At 36.8% G+C, this 26,119-nt stretch overlaps 1 protein-coding gene across 1 annotated transcript in view; it reads left to right on the forward strand.

Moving 5' to 3' along the window:
• LOC117339112 overlaps positions 1-23,648 on the forward strand; it is a 44,987-nt gene extending 21,339 nt beyond the window's left edge. Inside the window, 7 exon segments of the mRNA XM_033900505.1 lie at positions 7,407-7,672; positions 11,255-11,363; positions 12,586-12,690; positions 16,341-16,382; positions 16,576-16,617; positions 20,560-20,695; positions 21,639-23,648. Of these exon segments, the coding sequence (XP_033756396.1) occupies positions 7,407-7,672; positions 11,255-11,363; positions 12,586-12,690; positions 16,341-16,382; positions 16,576-16,617; positions 20,560-20,695; positions 21,639-21,779 (841 nt within the window). The 3' untranslated portion in view covers positions 21,780-23,648.
• Positions 23,649-26,119: the final 2,471 nt, after the last annotated feature.

Below are 26,119 nucleotides of genomic sequence, written 5' to 3' on the forward strand. Positions count from 1 at the left end.
TAAAGATCGAAGATTGGTATCAAATACATAAATTATACTATAAGTGGATAACACATATATAAGTCTATTATTAGTCATGCTACATATCAAATAATTAATATAAAACAACACTTCTCAAACAAGCTCTCGTTTGCGTGACTCTAAATATAATATAAATATGAATAGACCGATACAGGTGTTAGAATATACAGGGAGAGAACAACATTACCTAGATCAGTCAGTTTTGTATATCATGAAACGATGTTTGAGATTGTTACAATTTAATGCAACATTACTAGCTACGTACAAATGCAAAACATGGTCAGGATAAGATAGCATTATTGCTCGCCTCACCCTTCGTGTCTTCAATTGCAGTTTCAAAATTAATAGAATATTGGCGTGAATATCCCAATCAAAATGAATGTGCACGAAATAACCTTTATATACACCATGCTATGCTTTGTATAAGTCATTAAAGTGTGACGCATATACGCTCATGAATGGTCACACATTGTGGAAAACACAAAACACTGATGCCCAGCTGAAATGGCATTTTGTTAGTATTGATTCTTAATTTTACCTGGGCAGCTAACGAATTGTACACGTCATGAGTATAATTTACATCGATATACCAATCGAATATAATGTGATTTTAATGAAACGAAATATATATCAGTTATACCAATCGAATATGATTTAATTTTAATGAAACAATATACATGTATATATATCAGTTACCTCCACGCAGTGATGTGGGTAAAAGTATGTAACGTGAACACTCTGTGTTATATGGAAGCATGGCTGCTGTTCCCATGATTATTGATCTGGCTCTAACGACCGATAAAGTTAATTATTGTCGCTATCAGGCTGGACCGTTCTATAATTGTTTGTCTCCTGTAAATAACACTAGACTTTTCGCTGCAATTGATCTTTTCCACATTTACCTGTTTACCTGTTCACACAAAGTAGGCCGATCGTCAATTGATGGAAGGTCTCATTGTAAAAACATGTAAGGTAACACAACTCTGGATGGCTTAGTTAAAAAAAAATCGTTTTAACATTTATATGAAGTATTGAACCATTTAATCAATAAAGATAAGCAATTCAAACTTTACACATGAATATAATACAGGCATCCTGTATATTTTACAGTCACTGATAGAATCGATAATCAAAGAACGCATTGAAGACCTTAATAAATAAGTGTTTACGTTATATTACCTCTGGATTAATATAATGTCTCAATACCCTCTATGTTAACACTGGTATGATTCCCTCTGTATTAACACTGTGGCATAATTCCCTCTCGGTTAAAACTGGGGCATAATTCCCTCTCGGTTAAAACTGGGGCATAATTCCTTCTCGGTTAACACTGTGGTATAATTCCCTCTGTGAACACACTAGTTTAATTCCCTCTGTGTTACACTGTGGTATGATCCCCTCTATGTTAACACTGGTATGATTCCCTCTGTGTTACACTGTGGTATGATCCCCTCTATGTTACACTGTGGTATGATCCCCTCTATGTTAACACTGGTATGATTCCCTCTGTGTTAACACTGTGGTATGGTCCCCTCTGTATTAACACTGTGGTATGATGCTCTCTGTATTAACACTGTGGTATGATGCCCTCTGTGTTAACACTGTGGTATGGTCCCCTCTGTATTAACACTGTGGTATGGTCCCCTCTGTGTTACACTGTGGTATGATCCCCTCTATGTTAACACTGGTATGATTCCCTCTGTGTTACACTGTGGTATGATCCCCTCTATGTTACACTGTGGTATGATCCCCTCTATGTTAACACTGGTATGATTCCCTCTGTGTTAACACTGTGGTATGATCCCCTCTGTGTTAACACTGAGGTATGATCCCCTCTGTATTAACACTGAGGTATGATCCCCTCTGTGTTAACACTGTGGTATAATTCCCTCTATGTTAACACAGTGGTATGGTCCCCTCTATGTTAACACTGGTATGATTCCCTCTGTGTTAACACTGTGGTATGATCCCCTCTGTGTTAACACTGAGGTATGATCCCCTCTGTGTTAACACTGAGGTATGGTCCCCTCTGTGTTAACACTGGTATGATTCCCTCTGTGTTAACACTGTGGTATGATCCCCTCTGTGAACACACTGTAGTTTAATTCCCTCTGTGTTACACTGTGGTATGATCCCCTCTATGTTAACACTGGTATGATTCCCTCTGTGTTAACACTGTGGTATGATCCCCTCTGTGTTAACACTGAGGTATGATCCCCTCTGTGTTAACACAGTGGTATGATCCCCTCTGTGTTAACACTGAGGTATGGTCCCCTCTCTGTTAACACAGTGGTATGGTCCCCTCTGTGTTAACACTGAGGTATAATCCCCTCTGTGTTAACACAGTGGTATGGTCCCCTCTGTGTTAACACTGAGGTATAATCCCCTCTGTGTTAACACTGGTATGATCCCCTCTGTGTTAACACTGTGGTATAATTCCCTCTATGTTAACACTGTGGTATGATCCCCTCTATGTTAACACTGGTATGATTCCCTCTGTGTTAACACTGTGGTATGATCCCCTCTGTGTTAACACTGAGGTATGATCCCCTCTGTGTTAACACAGTGGTATGATCCCCTCTGTGTTAACACTGAGGTATGGTCCCCTCTGTGTTAACACAGTGGTATGGACCCTCTGGGTTAACACTGAGGTATAATCCCCTCTGTGTTAACACTGGTATGATCCCCTCTGTGTTAACACTGTGGTATAATTCCCTCTATGTTAACACTGTGGTATAATCCCCTCTATGTTAACACTGGTATGATCCCCTCTGTGTTAACACAGTGGTATGATCCCCTCTGTGTTAACACTGAGGTATGATCCCCTCTGTGTTAACACTGTGGTATGGTCCCCTCTGTGTTAACACTGAGGTAAAATTCCCTCTGTGTTAACACTGGTATGATTCCCTCTGTATTAACACTGTGGCATAATTCCTTCTCGGTTAACACTGTGGCATAATTCCCTCTGTGTTAGCACTGTGGTATGATCCCCTCTGTGTTAACACTGTGGTATGATCCCCTCTGTGTTAACACAGTGGTATGATCCCCTCTGTGTTAACACAGTGGTATGGTCCCATCTGTGTTAACACTGTGGTATGATCCCCTCTGTGTTAACACTGTGGATGATTCCCTCTGTGTTAACACAGTGGTATGATCCCCTCTGTGTTAACACAGTGGTATGGTCCCATCTGTGTTAACACTGTGGTATGATCCCATCTGTGTTAACACTGTGGTATGATCCCCTCTGTATTAACACTGTGGTATGATCCCCTCTGTATTAACACTGTGGTATGATCCCCTCTGTGTTAACACTGTGGTATGATCCCCTCTGTGTTACACTGTGGTATGATCCCCTCTGTGTTAACCTTGTGGTATAATCCCCTCTGTGTTAACTTTGTGGTATGATTCCCACTTTGTTAACACTGTGGTATGATCCCCTCTGTGTTAACACTGTGGTATGATCCCCTCTGTGTTAACACTATGGTATAATTTCCTCTGTGTTACACTGTAGTATAATTCCCTCTCGGTTACCACTGAAGTATAATTTCTTATCGGTCAACATTAGTATAATTCCCTTTCGGTAAACACTGTAGTATAATTTCCTTTGTGTTAACACTGTAGTATAATTCCCTCTGTGTTAGCAGTGTGGTATGGTCCCCTCTGTGTTAACACAGTGATATGGTCCCATCTGTGTTAACACAGTGGTATGGTCCCCTCTGTGTTAACACTGTGGATGATCCCCTCTGTGTTAACCTTGTGGTATGATCCCCTATGTATTTACACTGGTATAACTCCCTCTGTGTTAGCAGTGTGGTATGGTCCCCTCTGTGTTAACACTGTGGTATTGTCCCCTCTGTGTTAGCACTGTGGTATGATCCCCTCTGTGTTAACACTGAGGTATGATCCCATCTGTGTTAACACTGTGGTATGATCCCCTCTGTGTTAACACTGTGGTATGATCCCATCTGCATTAACACTGTGGTATGATCCCCTCTGTGTTAACCTTGTGGTATGATCCCCTCTGTGTTAACCTTGTGGTATAATCCACTCTGTGTTAACCTTGTGGTATGGTCCCCTCTGTGTTAACACTGTGGTATGATCCCCTCTGTGTTAACACTGTGGTATGATCCCCTCTGTGTTAACACTGTGGTATGATCCCCTCTGTAACCTTGTGGTATGATCCCCTCTGTGTTAACCTTGTGGTATGATCCCCTCTGTGTTAACCTTGTGGTATGGTCCCCTCTGTGTTAACACTGATGTATGACCCCCTCTGTGTTAACCTTGTGGTATGATCCCCTCTGTGTTAACACTGTGGTATGATCCCCTCTGTGTTAACACTGTGGTATAATTTCCTCTGTTACACTGTAGTATAATTCCCTCTCGGTTAACACTGTAGTATGATCCCCTCTGTGTTAACACTGGTTTGTTCCCCTCTGTGTTAACACTGTGGATGATCCCCTCTGTGTTAACCTTGTGGTATGATCCCCTCTGTGTTAACACTGTGGTATGATCCCCTCTGTGTTAACACTGTGGTATGATCCCCTCTGTGTCAACACTGTGGTATGATCCCCTCTGTGTTAACACTGTGGTATAATTCCCTCTGTGTTAACACAGTGGTATGGTCCCCTCTGTGTTAACACTGTGGTATGATCCCCTCTGTGTTAACACTGTAGTATAATTTCCTCTGTGTTAACACAGTGGTATGTTCCCTCTGTGTTAACACTGTGGTATGATCCCCTCTGTGTTAACACTGTGGTATGATCCCCTCTGTGTTAACACTGTGGTATGATCCCCTCTGTGTTAACACTGTAGTATAATTTCCTCTGTGTTAACACTGTGGTATGATCCCCTCTGTGTTAACACTGTGGTATAATTCCCTTTATGTTAACACAGTGGTATGATCCCCTCTGTGTTAACACTGTAGTATACTTTCCTCTGTGTTAACACAGTGGTATGATCCCCTCTGTGTTAACACTGTAGTATAATTTCCTCTGTGTTAACACTGTGGTATGATCCCCTCTGTGTTAACACTGTGGTATAATTCCCTTTGTGTTAACACTGTGGTATGATCCCCTCTGTATTAATACTGTGGTATAATTCCCTTTGTGTTAACACAGTGGTATGATCCCCTCTGTGTTAACACTGTAGTATACTTTCCTCTGTGTTAACACAGTGGTATGATCCCCTCTGTTAACACTGTAGTATAATTTCCTCTGTATTAACACTGTGGTATGATCCCCTCTGTGTTAACACTGAGGTATGATCCCCTCTGTGTTAACACTGTGGTATGATCCCCTCTGTATTAACCTTGTGGTATGATCCCCTCTGTGTTAACACTGTGGTATGATCCCCTCTGTGTTAACACTGTAGTATAATTTCCTCTGTGTTAACACTGTGGTATGATCCCCTCTGTGTTAACACTGTGGTATAATTCCCTTTGTGTTAACACAGTGGTATGATCCCCTCTGTGTTAACACTGTAGTATACTTTCCTCTGTGTTAACACAGTGGTATGATCCCCTCTGTGTTAACACTGTAGTATAATTTCCTCTGTGTTAACACTGTGGTATGATCCCCTCTGTGTTAACACTGTGGTATAATTCCCTTTGTGTTAACACTGTGGTATGATCCCCTCTGTATTAATACTGTGGTATAATTCCCTTTGTGTTAACACAGTGGTATGATCCCCTCTGTGTTAACACTGTAGTATACTTTCCTCTGTGTTAACACAGTGGTATGATCCCCTCTGTGTTAACACTGTAGTATAATTTCCTCTGTATTAACACTGTGGTATGATCCCCTCTGTGTTAACACTGTGGTATGATCCCCTCTGTGTTAACACTGTGGTATGATCCCCTCTGTATTAACACTGTGGTATGATTTCCCTGTGTGTTAGCACTGTGGTTAATGATTTCCCTGTGTGTTAACACTGTGGTTAATGATTTCCCTGTGTGTTAGCACTGTGGTTAATGATTTCCCTGTGTGTTAGCACTGTGGTTAATGATTTCCCTGTGTGTTAACACTGTGGTTAATGATTTCCCTGTGTGTTAGCACTGTGGTTAATGATTTCCCTGTGTGTTAGCACTGTGGTTAATGATTTCCCGATGTGTTAGCACTGTGGTTAATGATTTCCCTATGTGTTAGCACTGTGGTTAATGATTTCCCTGTGTGTTAACACTGTGGTTAATGATTTCCCTGTGTGTTAGCACTGTGGTTAATGATTTCCCTGTGTGTTAGCACTGTGGTTAATGATTTCCCGATGTGTTAACACTGTGGTTAATGATTTCCCTATGTGTTAGCACTGTGGTTAATGATTTCCCTGTGTGTTAGCACTGTGGTTAATGATTTCCCTGTGTGTTAGCACTGTGGTTAATAATTCCCTATGTGTTAACACTGTGGTATGATCCCCTCTGTATTAATACTGTGGTATAATTCCCTTTGTGTTAACACAGTGGTATGATCCCCTCTGTGTTAACACTGTAGTATACTTTCCTCTGTGTTAACACAGTGGTATGATCCCCTCTGTGTTAACACTGTAGTATAATTTCCTCTGTATTAACACTGTGGTATGATCCCCTCTGTGTTAACACTGTGGTATGATCCCCTCTGTGTTAACACTGTGGTATGATCCCCTCTGTATTAACCTTGTGGTATGATCCCCTCTGTGTTAACACTGGGTTAATTCCCTCCGTGTTAACACTGTGTTATGATGCCCTCTGTGTTAGCACTGTTGTATCATTCCCTATGTAATTACACTGGTATAACTCCGTCTGTGTTAACACTGTGGTATGGTCCCCTCTGTGTTAACACTGTGGTATGGTCCCCTCTGTGTTAACACTGTGGTATGATGCCCTCTGTGTTAACACTGTGGTATGACCCCCTCTGTGTTAACACTGTGGTATGGTCCCCTCTGTGTTAACACTGTGGTATGATCACCTCTGTGTTAACACTGTGGTATGATGCCCTCTGTGTTAACACTGTTGTATGACCCCCTCTGTGTTAACACTATAGTATAACCCCCTTTGTGTTAACACTGTGCTGACGTTATTCATTGGTCCTGGGTTGATTATGTAATGGCATTATGCTTGTATGCGTTGTATGATTACAATATGTCATGGTATATTGTGTTTTGTTTTGCGTTTTTTATTTGTTGTAGTGCAAGTACCTTTTTATTAAGTGTCATAGGTCACATTGTACTGTGTCTGTTAATGCAATAACATTGTTAACAGACTCCTGTACAGATTACTACCCCTCCCTCGACTAAAACAGGGAAATAACACACACTATCGTAATTTAAAAAGAAATAAAGTAAAATTTTGGAATCGATACACACAAATACATTTCTTTGGAAGTAAGATCAACACAACTTTGTCATTTTAATTTCAGACGTGTTCTTAAACGATTGGGAATGGACTTATCTGATGACGTCATACGTGCGTTAGCTAATGGCAAGGTTCATGTGATAGACCGGATATTGATCTTCCTGCGCATGCAGATTGACAACCTACTTCAAAGGCAAGGTAAAAGCCGCCAAGAGATAGATTTAGCATATTCGAGTTCAAAGCAACAAAGCGAAAACGAAAAAACACCCAACGTGAAAGACGTTACAAGCCCCAAGGAAAACTCTAAGCATCCAAAGGACCCCAATAGTCGTAAGTAGACGACCCTATCCACCAGATATCGGACGTGGATCTAATTATACTTTCCCACTATATCATACCCACTCATCATATTCACTTACCTTATGTAGACGTGTATACCCTGTGGAATCTTTTCTGTTTCCAAACTTCCTACCAATATTTCGTACTTAACATAAAACAGCTGTGGTGATTGGTACTTTCTCTCTACATGATTAAACCAGAAGCGATCATTTATATCATTTTTTTTTCAAACACATTTGGACAAAGGTTCTTCTGATCAACTCTTTCATTTAGTGATTATTGAAAACACAACTAACTCTCATTTCATATTTTACCGCACCTGTATTTACTGCCTCGTGTGACTAATGATATCAGTGTGAAGTGACCTCTCTCATAATCTATCTTTGCTGTAGTTCATACCATGTGTCTTTCGTATAATCCTTTGTTGATTATTACCAAAAAATATGTATGTGTATCCCTGTACTCGATCACAGCCTTGTCATTAGTACCTCAAATTTAAAAGATATACGGGAGAGACACTTACAAATTGTACATGTCTAAAGCAAAAACTTAGATATGGTAAAAGATAAAAGAAACTTTATTTAACGTCCCATATATCAAACAGAGAAACATTAGCGCTGTAGCGCTATTTTCGCGACATACATGTATATGATGAAAAGCATACAGCAAACAGAAAGCAACAAAACATACAAAGTCACAGAAAGCTAGCAAATAATAATACAAACAGACTGTACGCTATCATAGAAATCTAGTACATATTCAAACAAAACAGATATACGCTATAACAGAAATATAGCACATACAAAACAAACACACTACCAACGAAAGCTAGCACATAAAAATACAAACGTGCTATACACTATCACAGAAAGCTAGCACATAATCATACAAACACGTCACACACTATCACAGAAAGCTAGGGCGTAATCAGTGCAGAAAACTTACAATGACATAGCAATATATAATGAGATACCACAGACACTAAATTTAAAGGAGTACACGTAAAATGATGTAATGAGATAATAGTGAACACATGTAAAGGTAACGTTAGCGGATAGGTGAAATAGCATGATGTTGTAAACATTTCAAATTAAGTAAGTAGACACAAATGTATTACTTGTTTCATAATTTATAGAATTTACAATATTTTCGTTAGTATTGGCGGTATGTTGTTACAATTTGTCTGTTTCAGTTTTTATTGTTCAGGTAAATTTACATCACAAGGAAACTGCCCAATATACAGTGTACTTACTTCGTGTCGCACATTTATTTTCGACCTAATCAAAACATTAAGAAATATTTCTTTTATGTCAAATATATCAATTTATATCATTTACCAACACTGATACTGACCTACTTTTGTTTAACACAGTGTCTTGTCACATATCTGTCGTTTTTATCGAAATATCCCGTCGCGGTCATCTATGTCAATTTATTAAATATATGTTTAAATCTTGATTTCAATGCGAAATACACGTACCTGAAATTCGATTTGGTGTTTCAAACGTTTCTACTAATTATGTGAAACCACTTGATGCACAGTGTTGTCATAATGCATGCCAATCATTCCCGATTGTCCTTGCCTCATTAAATCTCATCACAAAGGATTTCCCTCTTTTATTTTAGTCACATATACACCAGACAGAGGTAAGTGGTAATGTGATGCAGAAGACTAATTACTAAATATTTCGCATGAATGTTTTCAATTAAATTATCGGCCTACAACGCATTATGTCAGATAGTTTTATCATTTTATAACTTATGTGTTTTTGTTTTCACTTGAACATGAATTAGAAGAATTATTTTAGAAATTCTAGTTTTATATATAAATATAGCGTATTGAATATTCTATGATTTTGAAGTAGAGTAATGTTAGTACACGTGTTATTTGTAGTCGGGCTGTCTATGTTGTGGTTCTGGTTGTAATCCCTTGCAAATTCATAACAACAGAAATGGTCATTAGTATATTTTGATTATTACAGATAGAGAAATAACGATTTCTTGCATCTCACATCAAATATTCTCTATTGCTATTCTAATTGTTAAGATATGTAATGAGCAGTCGTTAGCTTACAAAAATGATACCCTCACCTGTTAACTCTACCAGACCCGTCTGTATGTAACCCGGTCTGATTTTAGGAGGTTTAATCCGAACATGAAACTTATATATATAAATTACTGATCATCACAATAACATCAAAATAGAATTTTGGACTGATTTCTTTATGTTTGTTAAACCTATTGCTCATCCCGAGAACGTAACATTGCCCGGCGTTTACCTAGATTGAGAATGCGGTTGTCATCGGTCTTATTCTCTCCTTTTATTGTTTTACTGTTTTATGACATAATGGATATCCATAAAATAGGCCACAAGCGAAGGTTAAGTGAAGACTATACAGACGAATACTCTGGGTAAATTTAAATACAGTTTTTTTCTTTTCATAGTATACTACCAACTAGTCCTTATACACATTTCAGATAAAACGTCAAGCAAAAACAGTTTTCTTAGTCGGCGGTGATAGAACTAGTGCGTTCTCTCTCGTTAGGTACCTCATATACGTATACAAGTGAATGACAGCTGATCTGTTGTCTCAATCTCCGACATCCACGGATTAGCATTCTTTACGAAAATGCCTTATCATGTTTGCTTTAAATGCGGCTTTCTAGTGGTTTGATATTAACAGGATTTCTGTCTGATAAGGACATGGTGAAAGACAAGAATACACCGAGTTACATCTTAATCCATATTTCACTTTAATCGATCGATAGAATAATCTAGCAAATCTGGCATCTGCTCCGTAGGATTACACAACGGGATAGCATGTCTAGTAAAGTATTAAGTTGTAAGATGAGAAAGACGGCGTCGATAAGAAAACTTTTGAGGTAATCCACTCCTTCTTTACCGTTCATTGATGTGACATCGGATACAAATAGAACAGACAAATGCATAAGACTCTCAGTTTTGTCTTCTCATCCATTCTTCATACATAAATCACGAAAACGATTACAGTACATAAAATACATCGACTGACTAATTATGTTTAAACTATAAAATACAATGTATCTGTCCTATACTGTATCCTCTAAAACGGCTGTAACAGGTCACTGAAATGAACAACCACCTTTAAGATGTTTTAGTATCGAGACAATACATCCAAATGTCAAGTCAGAAATGAACGAAATGACACAATTACGTCTCGTAAAAGAGGAGGAATATATAATAGTCGGAAGTTGTTGAGTTATGCGACTATAAACGAGGGAGGTAGCGTCATTCTCAAAACAACACATAGTAAACAGCAAACACGAAAAGCAAGTAATATAACGACATAATGATCGGCTTTCCTACATTTATGATTTACGGAACCAATATCCTCTAATATCAGTAAACATGAATCTGGAATTGATATGATATTAATATGTTTTATAGGTGGATCATTTTCATGTAATGGATATGATTTCCGTAACCTTGTTACTTTAAAACTTAATTTCTCGTATGTTTTCTTTCCGTGTTCAGTGTGCTTTCATTCCGTATACAGTTTACCTTACTTTTTTCATTTTTTTATCTTGTTACAGAAGCTCTTGTATCTGTGGGATCTAAAACCGGAAGAGCCTCGCCATCTAAATCTCCACGAAAGTCACAGCCTAAGGGTGATAATTATCAGAATTCTCAGACAGATCGATCGTACGTATATCACGAAAGGCTTTATTGATTCTGTGTTAAGGTTAATGATGGTTTAAATATTCATTTTTATTTTATATATTTTTGTTCAAAGATAATTTTCGCTGTAGATATGCTATCATAATATAACCTTCATGCTATTTTTATAACAACAGTATAATCTGCACTGTAATTAGTGAATGTTGGAGTGATTTTAGTTCAAACGCATTCGATCAACTCTGATGTACTAACTCACTAAAATACACATAAATTAGAGCGTAAGCAAAATAGCTGCACAGTTTGCCGTAAAAGGTTTCCAAGGTATTTTTATACGTTTGCTGTTTGTAGTATGTAATTAACAAATCTCTTGACCAGTGATGACATCTGGTGTCGATGATATAGATATATTTTGACACTATGATATACATTTCCTTAAGCTAAATTCCATTTTCCTGCGAATACCATATAAATTCGGAAAATGCATCAAAGTACAAAAGAAATGTAGCTATGATAGCACATTATCACAAAGCTGCTGCTTATGTTATAATGCATTAATATGTGAAAATGTATTAAATGCTCACCATTTAGTTGATTTCCTATGTCCTATCAAAACATCGTGGTGTAAAGACAAATTTATGCTGCAACTTCACTTTCGAATTCAAATATGAATGGCATCTCTCTGGAATGGATATTTGTTTCCTTTAGTTACGATTGTAATACGCAAAACGTAATTATAAATATCTGTCATACGGTACAATAGAAACTCACAAAATTATAGCATAATGTCTGACCAACACAGCAATATGTGTATCCAAGTTAAATCACATTTCATTTTGTTAATTTTTTTTTATCATTATTTTTTTTTTTTTTTAAACGAAACAGGAAACAGTAAATCAATGTTAGATTCATGTATTATTCATACTGACTATCAAATTGTCGGTGTGTCTGTATGATAATCATTATAAAAGGCAAAGTGATGTCAATAATGTTACAAGTGCGTGGAATAATTGTTGCTCATGCGCAACGTAAGTTCGTATGTACTCTTAAAGGCACCTTAAACTATATGATGGTTTACGGGAAATCTATATCTTTACTATTGAGAGCTTACTACTAATTGTTGAACATAATAAATGAGAAGATGACATATTGTCTTACAAAACATAATATTGGTTCTGTTTTCTGTTTCGTGATATCTTTATCTTAAAGTAAACAAAATGTATTCATCAATATCCTTGTCCTCGGCTAGTGTACTAGAACCTCTGGCCTTGCCCTCGGAAAGATCGTCCCAGGTGAAGTCGCCGCGACGTATTTACACGAAAGGTGAAATCCCACACAACCACCCTGACAGGACGTAAGTAATCCACTGTTGTAGGAACATATAGTTATGATCTTGTCTTATTTGTAATGTAAGGAACTGCATTCGGAATCGTGGCACAAGAAGGCAAATTTTATACAACGAACTGATTAAATATTGCACAGATGGAGTCGGCAGCCATACGGTCAATTAAAATGTAATATTTTAATTAAGTCATAGACATGTAGAATCTGGTCTCCAGAATGCAATTATTGCTTTCGCTTGGTAGCAATTCTTCTCCTTTGGTATGATCCTTCACTCTAGTACTTCAATTATATACAAAATGTTATAAGATATACAAAATGTATTTATTTTTCACCTAGAGATAAATTTACTAATTATTAGATTATTATAACGTATACAGTTGTATAACATGATATCCCCGTGGGAACGTTGAGGTAAACAAATGTATGTCATGTTTTGTACGAAATGTATAATAATGACGTAAGATCACACGCAATGCAACATGGTCGTATTCTAATGATTTGGATATACTGGTTTGTTTCTGGTGTGTTATAGATTAGCTTCAGGATCTAAATTCAATGATGAGATTGTAGATTATATCCACCCAGTGTGCATCAAGTCAGTGTATGTTTCATGCCCACTAAGCCTTTAGACACATTCTATCAGCGGATTAGTGTGTATAAAATAGGAAATGCTTTATCAGTCTCTAATATTTTATTTAACACTTCTCCTGAATGTGATTTATCGGAAAACACTGCTTTCCTATCATGCTTTATGTAAAGATTCTGTTATATAATAGCTTAAAAATATCATTCACTCGTGCTTGAACAGAGAAATGTATGCTATGTTGTAATAGTGAATTAAAATGAAACGAAGTTCTCAATTAATACGTCTTTCAACTCTAAAATGCATTCTTTAAATTGTGGAATGCGTGATTTTAGTTTTGTTTTGCATGACCATATATTTCACAATATATCGGTTATGTAATGCACATGCTCCTTGGTATGACATCTTCATTTTCACACAATCTTGTCTGTTAATTAGTAACTACACAATTTGTTATCAGTAGTTGTTATTGGTTTGGTGTAATATTTATATACACATTGTAGAACATTCTTATGGTTAACTTGTGTGATGAATTGACCGAAATGTTGTATAGCCAATTCAATTTCTTCTAATATATTTTATATAACATACATTTTGTATATGGGAAGTGAAATATTAATTAGTTAAAGTACAGTGAGCACGTATCTTCTCTGTTGGTATCCAGGTGAGTACTGCTCTTGGGTAGTGTAGAGCTGTTAGTAGCTCTTTAAAATGTTAACAGTGTCGGACTTTTAGGACAAGCTGGTTCTAATAAAGCCATATATTGTTTTAGCACATATCATGTTACTAGATTTTAATTGATAAATGAACTCCATTTTTCAAAGGAAATATCACAAGCAGGAATTTGATTCTGATTCGGATATCACTCTTTTTGAAAACGATATCTTTGCATGGTACTCAGAACATTAGATGGGAATATAAATGAACACAGACAAAAGGTACCTTAAACAGAAGATGTGAGCGAACAGAAAAGTATATACATATATATGTTTCTATATGTGATGTTTAGAAGGTTGTAGAACTTGATTTATGTCTCATTATTAGCTCACCTGGCCCGAAGGGCCGGTGAGCTTATGCCATGGCGAATTGTCCGTCTTCCGTCAACACTTCCTTAAAATCACTACTAGTCCTGAGCGACTGAATGGATTTTGCTGAAATTTGTTCTAGTACATATTTAGGTAAAAGAGATCAAACGCTGCATTAAAACAGGGTATGGCTCCCCTCGGGCCGGAGGTGCATAGCCCAATAGGGAAAATTGAAGTAAATCTTTTAAAGCACTACTAGTCCTGAACGCCTGAATGGATTTTGATGAAATTTGGTCCGGGGCATTATTAGGCACGGGAGATCAAACGCTGTACATAAACTGAGGGTGTGGATCCGCTCGGGGCTGGAAGTGCGGGGCGTAATAGGGCAAATTGAGGTTAATCGCTAGTAGACATGAATACCTAAATGGATTTTTTGAAGTTTGTTCTTGAATATTATTGGGCAAAAGAAATATAATGCTGTATCAACGGAGGTGTGGATCTCTTGGGGGCCGGAAATTGGGGGCCTAATGGGGCAAATTGAGGTAACTCCTTTTAAATTGCTAGTAGTCCTGAATACCTACATGGATTTTGATGAGAATAGGCTGGGAACATCACTGGGCAAAGGAGATCTTACATCGGGGCTGAAGAAAGAGCGCCCAATAGGGGAAATATAGCGAAAAACACTTTTTCAAGAATGACAGGATTTGTCCTACTCGTAGTTTGAACCATTGTTAGGAGAGTCGGTTCAAAAGTAGAAAATACTTGACATATAACTTCAACTGGAGTTTTGCCATAATTACTGAAATATTCTAATGAGTGATGCAGGCCCTCTGAGTCTCTTGTGATTATAAAGTTAATGAATTATTCATATCGGATGGATGATGATAAAAAATGAACGAACGAATAAAGGGATGAAGTACGGCTTAATATAACATTTCATCCCCTTTGGGAGGTGATAGGGGAAACTCAACCCGAGTGAGTATTTTTTAAGATGACAAAAATGAAACTCGCCGACATCTTGACAGCTTAGGATTCTTATCCTAAAGGTTGAGATTCCCTTATCGCTTTCTCAAAAAGTTGAAATATGTTTTTCTTTTACGCTTTTTTTTTTACCTGTTTTGTATTTAATTTTGACTTTGCGTTGATGAAATACATGTCCATGCATTGTCAACTTAACGTAATTGTATTGTTTCCGTAATATCAGACAATATGTTGTGAAAACGGAATCCCCTTCTCAACCCTAGGGGTACGATTGATAGTATATTCCACCCCATTTGGGGTGAGACAGGAAAATCTCAACCCAAGGGGTGGGGGGGGGGGGGGGGGGGTGTCTTAAGCTCACCCCCCCCCCCCCCCCCCCGGGGGGGGGGGGGGTTCTTAAGTTGCCAAACACGAGGCTTAAGTAGCTTTCCCAGAGGGTTGAGATTCTTCTGTGTCACTTCCATGAAAGTGAATGATTATTTTTCTCTTACCCTGTTTACCCTATGTATCTAATATGGACGTTACATTAATGCAAGGAAATATGATGACGTAATTGTATTGTCACTGTGACATCATGGTATTGTTGATGTGACGACATGCAATTGTTCAGAACGTGCAAAGAGCACGTGTAGCTTGTCACAACCTAGGCTGAGATCATAAAATATCACCGGTGAAATTGTGGATATTCCTGACCAGGGTAAGAGAAAAGAAATTCTCACATCAGTAGGTGTGGAAACAACTGCCTAGGGTAAAAGAAAAATGTTCTTGGTCTTTCAACCCTGGTATTTCTGATACAAAATGCTGCTGGTGGTTACTATGAACTGTACGTCTTAACAAAGAATAAGTGGAATGCTTTTAGAAAAAATGAAATATGTAGATGATCAAAAAAAAAACATCAACGGTAAAATTACTTCAGCACAAAATAAGATATAGTTTAAGGTTAAATTTGTTTTAATGTAAAAACAATGATTGATACATTGTGTGATGAGAAGTATTCGAATAAAAGTGTCAAGTCATTTAGATTGTTGTGCAAATATTCACATTGATTATATACATTTTGTATATTTTCAGTCGCTATCTTCCTGGTGACTATATGCGCGATGTCGGTTTAAGGTAATAGCTTTATTCAGTATTCTCTGCTTATTTTTGTATCAAACTCGATATATGGATGTACTTCATGGTAGATTCCTAATGCGCAAAATTAATAGTAATTTCAAAGGAATCAGCCTGAAATAAATGATTAAACATTTAATGTGATAAGTAACAGATCACTCATGCAGTGTTTACACATTTTATATATTTCCAGTCCTTATCTCCGCAATGATTATTTGCGCAGATGTGGTATCAGGTAATCAACCCTTTTATATAAAACTCAGCATATAACGTCTAATGATCCATATAGGGATGTAACCTAAAATGGGACACTTTTCATAGATTCGTCACAGCGTTTGATGTTGTTTTTTTTTAATATGGGAACGGAAATTGTATTACAACATTCATTTGGTTGAATAAGCCTTTAATGATCAATCTTATATGCCTACCTGTTGTGTGCTGTTTATCAATTCTGCTGAAAGGGTAATGAAGAAACATAAAAACATACAGGGAATGGAACCATTATTCTAGACATGGCAAAACATAGTCAAATAAGTGTTTTTGTTACTGATACCTAGCTAAATATAGCATATATGGATTAAAACCTCTTTCAAACGAAGGAAATTATGCAAAGGTATTATCACATTTTTTTCCTGAAATCATGATTAAGTATCCCATTAAAACCCCTGAATCCTGACTCCATTGATTGAGCTGTATAAAAACAAATATACCTCCATATAACGGTATATGATTCATTAAAGAAATGATTAGAGTTACACAGGCATGTTCTGCTGATGATTCTCTTTAAAAAGTGTCTCGATTTTGGTATCGTCGGTTAAAAGTCGCTTCGATGTTATTATTTTTTTGTTTTCTTTTCACCACTAATTAAACATTTTATTGCTTTTATTTCATTACTACACCACAATATATATTTTAAAAACGACGACTTTTCTGTTTCCATTAAACAATTAATTATTTTTGCGGAAAGGTACTCGTGCCTGATCTGGTCTGTTCTGACATAACAGTTATCCTATATATATACATACATGTATGTACACTTATTGGCTAATTTGGATGTTATTTAATTTTCACGGTAGTTGTAGTAATAGGTTCTGACTTTTAAGTGTACCTTGCAAATTGCTATGAATACCAGTATTTACAGTAACACACTTTTTTTATTATTTAGGGGGATTTGTTTTGCAGTTTAAACGTCAGAGCTCTTAGATTTATTTCTCTTTTATAATCAAAGCGGTACTAAAACTATACATATAAGCACTATTTCATTAATGATAAACTAGTATAGAAATTCTCCATCGTTTGAATACACTAGCTATAATATACATGTTTTTTATACTGGATTATATATATAAATATATTTAGGCGTAGATGATGTTGTAACAGTTGTTAATCATCCTTGACATTATTGTAGCAGATTTTTTCTTGACATTGTTCTAACCAAGCATTTGATATCGTATCTCTTTTATGCAGTACGTGTATCATCTGTTGTTCAGGATTATCCTCAAATATAACGGTGTAATATTTCCTTATCTCTTACCCTGGAAACCTGTATTGAGACCATATAACGATCCGAGGATTAATGGTACCTGAATGTCATCACTGAAAACAATATAATAACGTCACAACGAAAATGGAATAAAGTTATGTCAACTTTTACTTAAAATATAATGTACATGTAACCTCAATTTTAGTCTCGTGTTTGCCACTTCCGTTGAGATCTTCTTGTCTCAGTCATAAGAGGATAAAACATTTTAACTAATCTCTAAAATAAATGACCCCACAGCAATAACTGTCGAGATTAAAACAAATATTATGTAAAACAGCCTGGAGTTTGTGTGACTGGTTTCTACCACAACAGAAAATCTTTCCTGGGTATAAATTGACCTATTTTGTATCAACGTGTGTTCTTTTCACAATATCAATTGAGATGTAAGAAGACCTTAACTTTCGAAAATGTGCGGAAATATTTAAATTAATAATTAGAAAGTTTGTTATTTCTAAACAAGAAATTTATAGAAATATATACATTTGAGTCGACATAAAAACAAATGCTATTTTTTGCCTCTCCGGCGATAACGAAGCGAGAATACGGTGTTCATTTTTCGGCGGCAGCGTCGCGCATCAAAACATTTCACTTCGAAATTTTTATTTAGCCTTTAATTACGGAATTTTATCCTGAATTTAGGGTCCAGCAACTATAGAATTTATGAATGCTAGTAATTGAGAGCTTTTTCTTCAGCTCAGTTCCTCAAACGCATCGAGGTTATTTCAACCAAACCGAGAGGATAGTTGCATTGTAGCATTGACATCTCAACACACCCTACAGATTACATGATTTTTCACCTTTTGTGTATGTTTGAGTAAAGAATCTTGGATTTTGAGAAATTGTTATAGAAATTTCTTGGTCTCTCCAATTAAGTTACAAATTCGTTAATAGCCAAATTGGAGTGAATTGCATCATAAATGAGATAATTTTCTTCTCGTTTCAAAAATGAATGAGTTTTGGGGTTGCAAAGACATGTTTCAGTGAATTTTAAGAATTAGTGATTTTTCTGAATTTAGCATTTGTTTTGCAATGCATCAATATTTTGCTTCCATACTACTGGAGTTTTTTTTCTGAATTTTTAGTGCATGTTTGAGTTTGCTTAAAATTTAAACTTACTATACCGACAAAGCGGGATGACGAGACTTATTATTACGCATACGTCTTGTGTGTTATTATTTCCGCGACCTCATGAGGTGGCCTTTATGTGTTAACCAATCAAAACGCATTAGACACCGTGATTGAAAATAGTCCTAGTCAAAGGTAACGGTATCAACCAATCAACACGCATCTACAGTTCATACCACTATGATATAAATTGAATGATATTCAACTGTTAAAATGGTTATTGTCTATCTTAGAATTTGAATAACACCTTCCTGTTGTGATAGAAAATAATAATTCATCTCCTTCGGTTGAGACTAATAGAATCGTTCACCCCTTTTGGTGTGGGATAGGGGGATCTCAACCCGAGGGGGAGATTGTTAAATTTAACAATCTCCCCCGAGGGTTGAGATCCCCCTATCTCATCCAAAAGAGGGGTGAATGATTATTCTTACTTTTTTCAATCTAGTGTGAACCAAATCCAAACGTATGTAAACAACAACACGTAGTTTGAGATAAGGTTGCAGCAGACGCTTTATACCTTACGATGTTGATTTCATACAAAATATAGTTCCGATAAGCTTGTCAAAAAGAACACCAAACACTCGGTTAACTCTGATAATTAATATTTTAATTTCTTTTGTGAATAATACTGATAATTAACACTCAAACGTTCCGGGTCAGGTCATAGTGACGTCACCCTATCGAGAACAAGAGCACGTTCGAAGAGCACGTGTAGCTTGTCTTTTCCCTAGGGTGAGATAATCTCACCCCGGCAAAACTGCGGTTATCCCTGTCCAGGGTAAGAGAAAAGGTCATCTCAACCCTTGGGGAGGAACAAGATTCTTAAGCTGCCAAACACACCACACGGCTCGTGTTTGTAAACTTTTGAGTTCCTCTCACCCCTTGGATTTAGATCATTATGTACCTACGCCAAGGTAGTAAACGATCATTGTTCATTGTCTCAATATACGTCCCTCTGGGTATTTTTCTTATATTGATATGATTTTATTCTGTTATTGTTATTCCCAAATTAGTATGGCGTCTGTTAGTCTGTCATTGATGTTGTACATATGTAACATATCGTGTCCAGTTTGGATGTTAATGTAACAATCGATACCACAAATGACAATTGATAGCATGTACGTAAAACTTGAAGGGAACATTTAATTCATGTTCATCGACACTATGGTCAATTTTCTGTCGAATTGCCTATTTTGAATACCTAACATCTGCATAACGTTCTGAATGTTATTAGCAGAATCAGGTGGTGTTGTAACATACAAATATAGATGCTAGAAATATATTGCGCGTTTGTAATATTTCCAGTGAGTGCGAGTGAATTGTGCATTGTTTGGCATTGCTTCCTTTGCTGTTAAAAATATTTTACATTTCTGGCAAATCAGTTTATGAAAATATGCATTGTTATCCTGACTTTGCCAAGCAATCTGTTTATCTAACATCATTGTAAATACAATGACATCGTGATAGGTGGCACTAGTGTATGTTTAAAGGCCTGTCAATATTTTACAGGACATACTTTAGCGACAGGCGAATGGTGCCAGAATCCCTGCCCCTCTACTCCTACATGTATAGCCATAGCCACGTTCCAAGGATCATTATGGAGGAAAAGGAATCCGAGATCATGCATAAAGATGAAACCATCCACGTAAGTTCATAAGGATAGTACTACCAGCCAAGAGTTCAACGCGTGTTACTATCCAAAGGGGAACTGCTATCAGTCTAAGAGTTCAATTAATATGTCACTACCCGTAGGGGAACTGCTACCAATCAATATATCACTACCCGTAGGGGAATTGCTACCCATCCCAGAGTTCAATTTATGTGTCGGTTTCCATATGGAAACTGCTTTCAGTACAAGAGTTCAATATACTGACGCTATCCATACTGGTTGTGATCAGAATCATTGTCTAATGACGAATGTTTTGTACAATTATCAGGGATCTAGAACAAATTCCCATCACACGGTCCATATAAATGCATTTGATGAGTCTAATATAATACGTCCCTAGGATACATACTACAACCCTTTTATCGTGGTTTCCTTCAATACTTTCGATTTTTCAAGTGTAGCGAATGTCTTTAGGTATGCCCATATTTTGTGAATTATGAACTATTTTCTTATAAAAAAATGTTTTCAACATTAATTGTATTCCCTTTAATACATTTAATTGTATTATCTTTTTTTCTGTCTCTCTTGTCCCTAAGTAAACTAAAAACAGACAAATAAAAGGACTGGTACATGGTGAACTGATACATTTACGTAATTTTGATAGTTTACCATTAGCAATATTTGGACTTATATTTGTATTTATATATATATATATATATATACAATGTATATATCCATTCAAATGATTGACAATTATTGATCCTGTATTTGCTTCTCAGGCATCATTGGCGAGTCCTGCTACACTATGTATACTGTATACTTAGTTAGGTTCTAAAGTATCACTGACAAATCCTGCTATATATTATGAAAAGCATATTTAATGGTGATGTTAGCTTGCGAGAACTTTGTGCTTACCTTTTATATCAGTTTTAATGCTTACGTAAGTATATCACTACTAAAGCAATTTATCTTAATCCAGATGCTGAATGACAAAATAGATAGTATGGAACGACTATTACGTCTGAAGCAAACGCGGATCGAAGACCTGAGTGCCAAGTTGATTGCGAGTCGTGGGCTGTTCTACGTGACGGATAGAGGCAATCGAAAAATCGTCAGATAAACTCATACTATGGGAACAATTCTATAAAGGAGCCAGCAAACCATCTTACTGTCTATAACAATACCTATTTACACCGTTAAGTAAAACCTTATAATTGGTAGAGTTCAGTTACATTTCGTTTTGTATACAAATATGTTCAGCTACTTTGGTTATCTGGCTTCTGTACTCAACATGGTACATTGTAGCCTACCTCTTCAAGTTTTAATGTGGTCTCTTTGTACTGATTAATCAACATGTCGGAGAATATAAATAAGACTGAAATAATCATTCCCCAAGGATGAATGACTAGATAATTATTTAAAAGTATTAGCCGGAGTTTAAGGTTTAAGGTAGACAGCGGACAAGTTGACAGGGTAGACGGATTCTATCAGTGCTATAGGTATATATCAGAGTATAGATGACCTCCGAGGCTAGTATACCACACATTCCCGCTTGGAGTCGAAATCTCTGTAAAATGAGTCGAGGCAAACATTGCATATAATGTTAGCTCTCAATATCCAACATGAACTGTGTATAATTCTCATGTATAGCATCTGTGATTATTATTTTGCTACTTTTTATTAATACATGTATTTATGACATTTTATTTTTTAATCTTTATTCATATATGCATTGTTTATTGTTTTGCTATATCGTTCTATTAACTCCATTAAATGTATAGACATTTTTTCTTTATGTTTAACACATAAAATATATAATATTGATCATATCGACATAGAAAACGTGCACGTACATGTACTTAAAGGGGTCGATTTTGATTGATTTTAAGTGTGCTAACGATATATAAAACACCAGTAATTGTCTTGATGACCGAATGTTGGTTATATAAGTTTGAATTTAGTAGCATACATTGGTGTTAGTGTTACCGTAGTATTTCACTAAATTCGGTTACCGTAATTAAGTCAGTGACCACACATTCAATATGTACCTCGTTTGCTCTCAAAAGGTATTGCTCTAGTCAAGTGTAAAATTCTGTTATGTCTCACATTGGCACTTTTCAAACTAGGAATACACATGTTGGATAACATGTTTGTGATCATTGGCCGAATCAAAATTTCAAAATCGATCAAAGTATTGTCTGAAATTATAAAAAAAAAAATATAACTTGATTCGTTTATCTTTCTTCAAACAACTCATTTTTAGCTGTATGATTAACATCAATAGACACTATTAATTATTTACTTTATTTTCATTGGGTGTGACATGTCATTATACATGTGTAAAAATTTGGCACTATTGTGATACTGCTGGCTGAAAAACAGTCCGAATTTGTGTGCCTTAGTATGTAAGCATAGGCAATTGGCACCGTTGCTAACATAATCAGTTACATAACATTGACTACATTGGCGGCTCATTCATTGTATTCTCAATATGTATAGACAATTAATAGTTTGGTGTAATCATAACAGAGATAGTGTCATTTCGTCATGTTTTACCATTACAATGCTCATAACCTAGACTGGGTTGCCTGCCTTAGAGCCATTTCTCTCTTTGCTAAGTTTCGCTCATTAATGCAGTACTTTCGAAGTGACCCCAACCGGAGAAAATAAAACTAACTACGACAGACAATCCTGTCCAGTCCGTACATCTAACTGTGGCCCAGTCGTCCAGGGCATATGTCCTTACATTTGTCTGCTCTAGATTTACTCTGGAAATGAATATTTCATACGTAATTTTACAAAGATGTAACCCGGAAGTGACGGGGGGAAATTACTAACATCATCTGGTGGTGATTACTACTAACAAATCTAGTAATAAAAATGTAAATAGTGTGTCTTCATTATAATATTTATTGCTACTCTATCCAGACTCTACAACACTTTTTCGGAAGGATGTTTTTTCTCAATTAAATTTGTTAAATAAAAAAACTTAAATGTCTTGGAGTTTTTTTTCACAAAACTTGTTTTGCTCTAATGCATATACGTTGTAGTATATTTATTGCTATTTTTGTAATCAACCTTAAATTGCATCACGTAGTATTGGTAAACATAAAGATCAGCATTATAGCACACAGAGGAAACAAGAAGAGTCCCAGAAATATCAACAATCTTTGAACCACCATACATATGACACTATTCTGATATTGTCATACTTACGACGACGTACACGGTTGGTCATAGAATAATTTGTTTTATAATTCTTAATTGGTATGCATTTAGCAATTGTTCCTATTTCGTACTTGCTGTATAACGCATACAATTGTGGTACACAGGGAAATGACGCGTTGACCTTAAAATGCCATTCGATGTTGAGACTTTATGTGAATTAAATGTTGTAGATAACGTGACAGTATACGAGTATTGTTTGGTTTGGTTTGGTTTATTTTGTTTAACGTCCTATTAACTGCTAGGGTCATCTAAGGACGGCCTCCCGTGCGTGCGAAATGTATGCGTGTGATGAGTGCGTATGTGTGTTTTGGGAGGCTGTGTTATGTTTGTGTTAAGTCTCCTTGTGATAGGCCGGAACTTTTGCCGATTTAGAGTGCTACCTCACTGAAGCATACTGCCGAAGACACCCAGCAGCACACCCCACCCGGTCACATTATACTGACAACGGGCGAACCAGTCGTCCCACTCCTAATTTGCTGAGCGCTAAGCAGGAGCAGCAACTACCATTTTTAAAGACTCTGGTATGTCACGGCCAGGGGACAGAACCCAAAGCCTTCCTCACAGGGGCGAACGCTCAACTAAAGGCCAAAAGTGAGGCAGTGTCAAGGGAGACATTAGGAAGAAGAAAGTTGTTAAGAAAGAAGAGAAAAGATAAGATCCCAAATTTAGTCGCCTCTTACGATCATGCAATGGGGGCAGCAGGTACAATTCTTACGCCCTACCTGCAGGGCAGTAGGAGTATTGTAGGAGACTAGGGTTATACTATACGAGTATTGTAGGAGACTAGGGTTATAGATAACGTGATAGTATACGAGTATTGTAGGAGACTAGGGTTATAGATAACGTGACAGTATACGAGTATTGTAGGAGACTAGGGTTATAGATAACGTGACAGTATACGAGTATTGTAGGAGACTAGGGTTATATATGACGTGACAGTATACGAGTATTGTAGGAGACTAGGGTTATAGTAGATACGATATGTAGAGATAGGTTAGATAACGTTACGTATAAGTTTGTAGGAAACTAGGTTTGCCTAGTGAGTATACATATGGGGACTAGGTTATTACGTACTATGTGTGGAGACAGGTTGTAGATCTATACGAGATTGTAGAACTAGGTTGTACGTACAGTATGATAGACTAGGGTGAAGATAACGTGACAGTACTACATATTGTAGAGTAGGGTATAGTAACGTGACAGATACAAGTTTGTAGGGACAGGGTTTAGATACGTGACAGTAAACGAGATTGAGGACTAGGGTTGATACGTGAAGTATCGAGATGTAGAGATAGGGTTAAGTGAAAGTAACGAGTATTGGGGAGACTAGGTTAAGATACGACAGTACGTTTTAGACAGGTTTCATAGATACGTGACGTTACGGTAGGGTAGAGACTAGGGTAGAATACGTGACAGTAACAGTATTTGGAGACTAGGGTTATGATAACGTGACGTATACGAGTTTAGGAGACTAGGGTTATAGATAACGTGACAGTATACGAGTATTGTAGGAGACTAGGGTTATAGATAACGTGACAGTATACGAGTATTGTAGGAGACTAGGGTTATAGATAACGTGACAGTATACGAGTATTGTAGGAGACTAGGGTTATAGATAACGTGACAGTATACGAGTATTGTAGGAGACTAGGGTTATAGATAACGTGATAGTATACGAGTATTGTAGGAGACTAGGGTTATAGATAACGTGACAGTATACGAGTATTGTAGGAGACTAGGGTTATAGATAACGTGACAGTATACGAGTATTGTAGGAGACTAGGGTTATAGATAACGTGACAGTATACGAGTATTGTAGGAGACTAGGGTTATAGATAACGTGACAGTATACGAGTATTGTAGGAGACTAGGGTTATAGATAACGTGACAGTATACGAGTATTGTAGGAGACTAGGGTTATAGATAACGTGACAGTATACGAGTATTGTAGGAGACTAGGGTTATAGATAACGTGACAGTATACGAGTATTGTAGGAGACTAGGGTTATAGATAACGTGACAGTATACGAGTATTGTAGGAGACTAGGGTTATAGATAACGTGACAGTATACGAGTATTGTAGGAGACTAGGGTTATAGATAACGTGACAGTATACGAGTATTGTAGGAGACTAGGGTTATAGTATACGAGTATTGTAGGAGACTAGGGTTATAGTATACGAGTATTGTAGGAGACTAGGGTTATAGTATACGAGTATTGTAGGAGACTAGG

The sequence above is a fragment of the Pecten maximus genome, chromosome 12, assembly GCF_902652985.1.
Source record: "Pecten maximus chromosome 12, xPecMax1.1, whole genome shotgun sequence".
NCBI classification, from domain to species: Eukaryota; Metazoa; Mollusca; class Bivalvia; order Pectinida; family Pectinidae; genus Pecten; species Pecten maximus.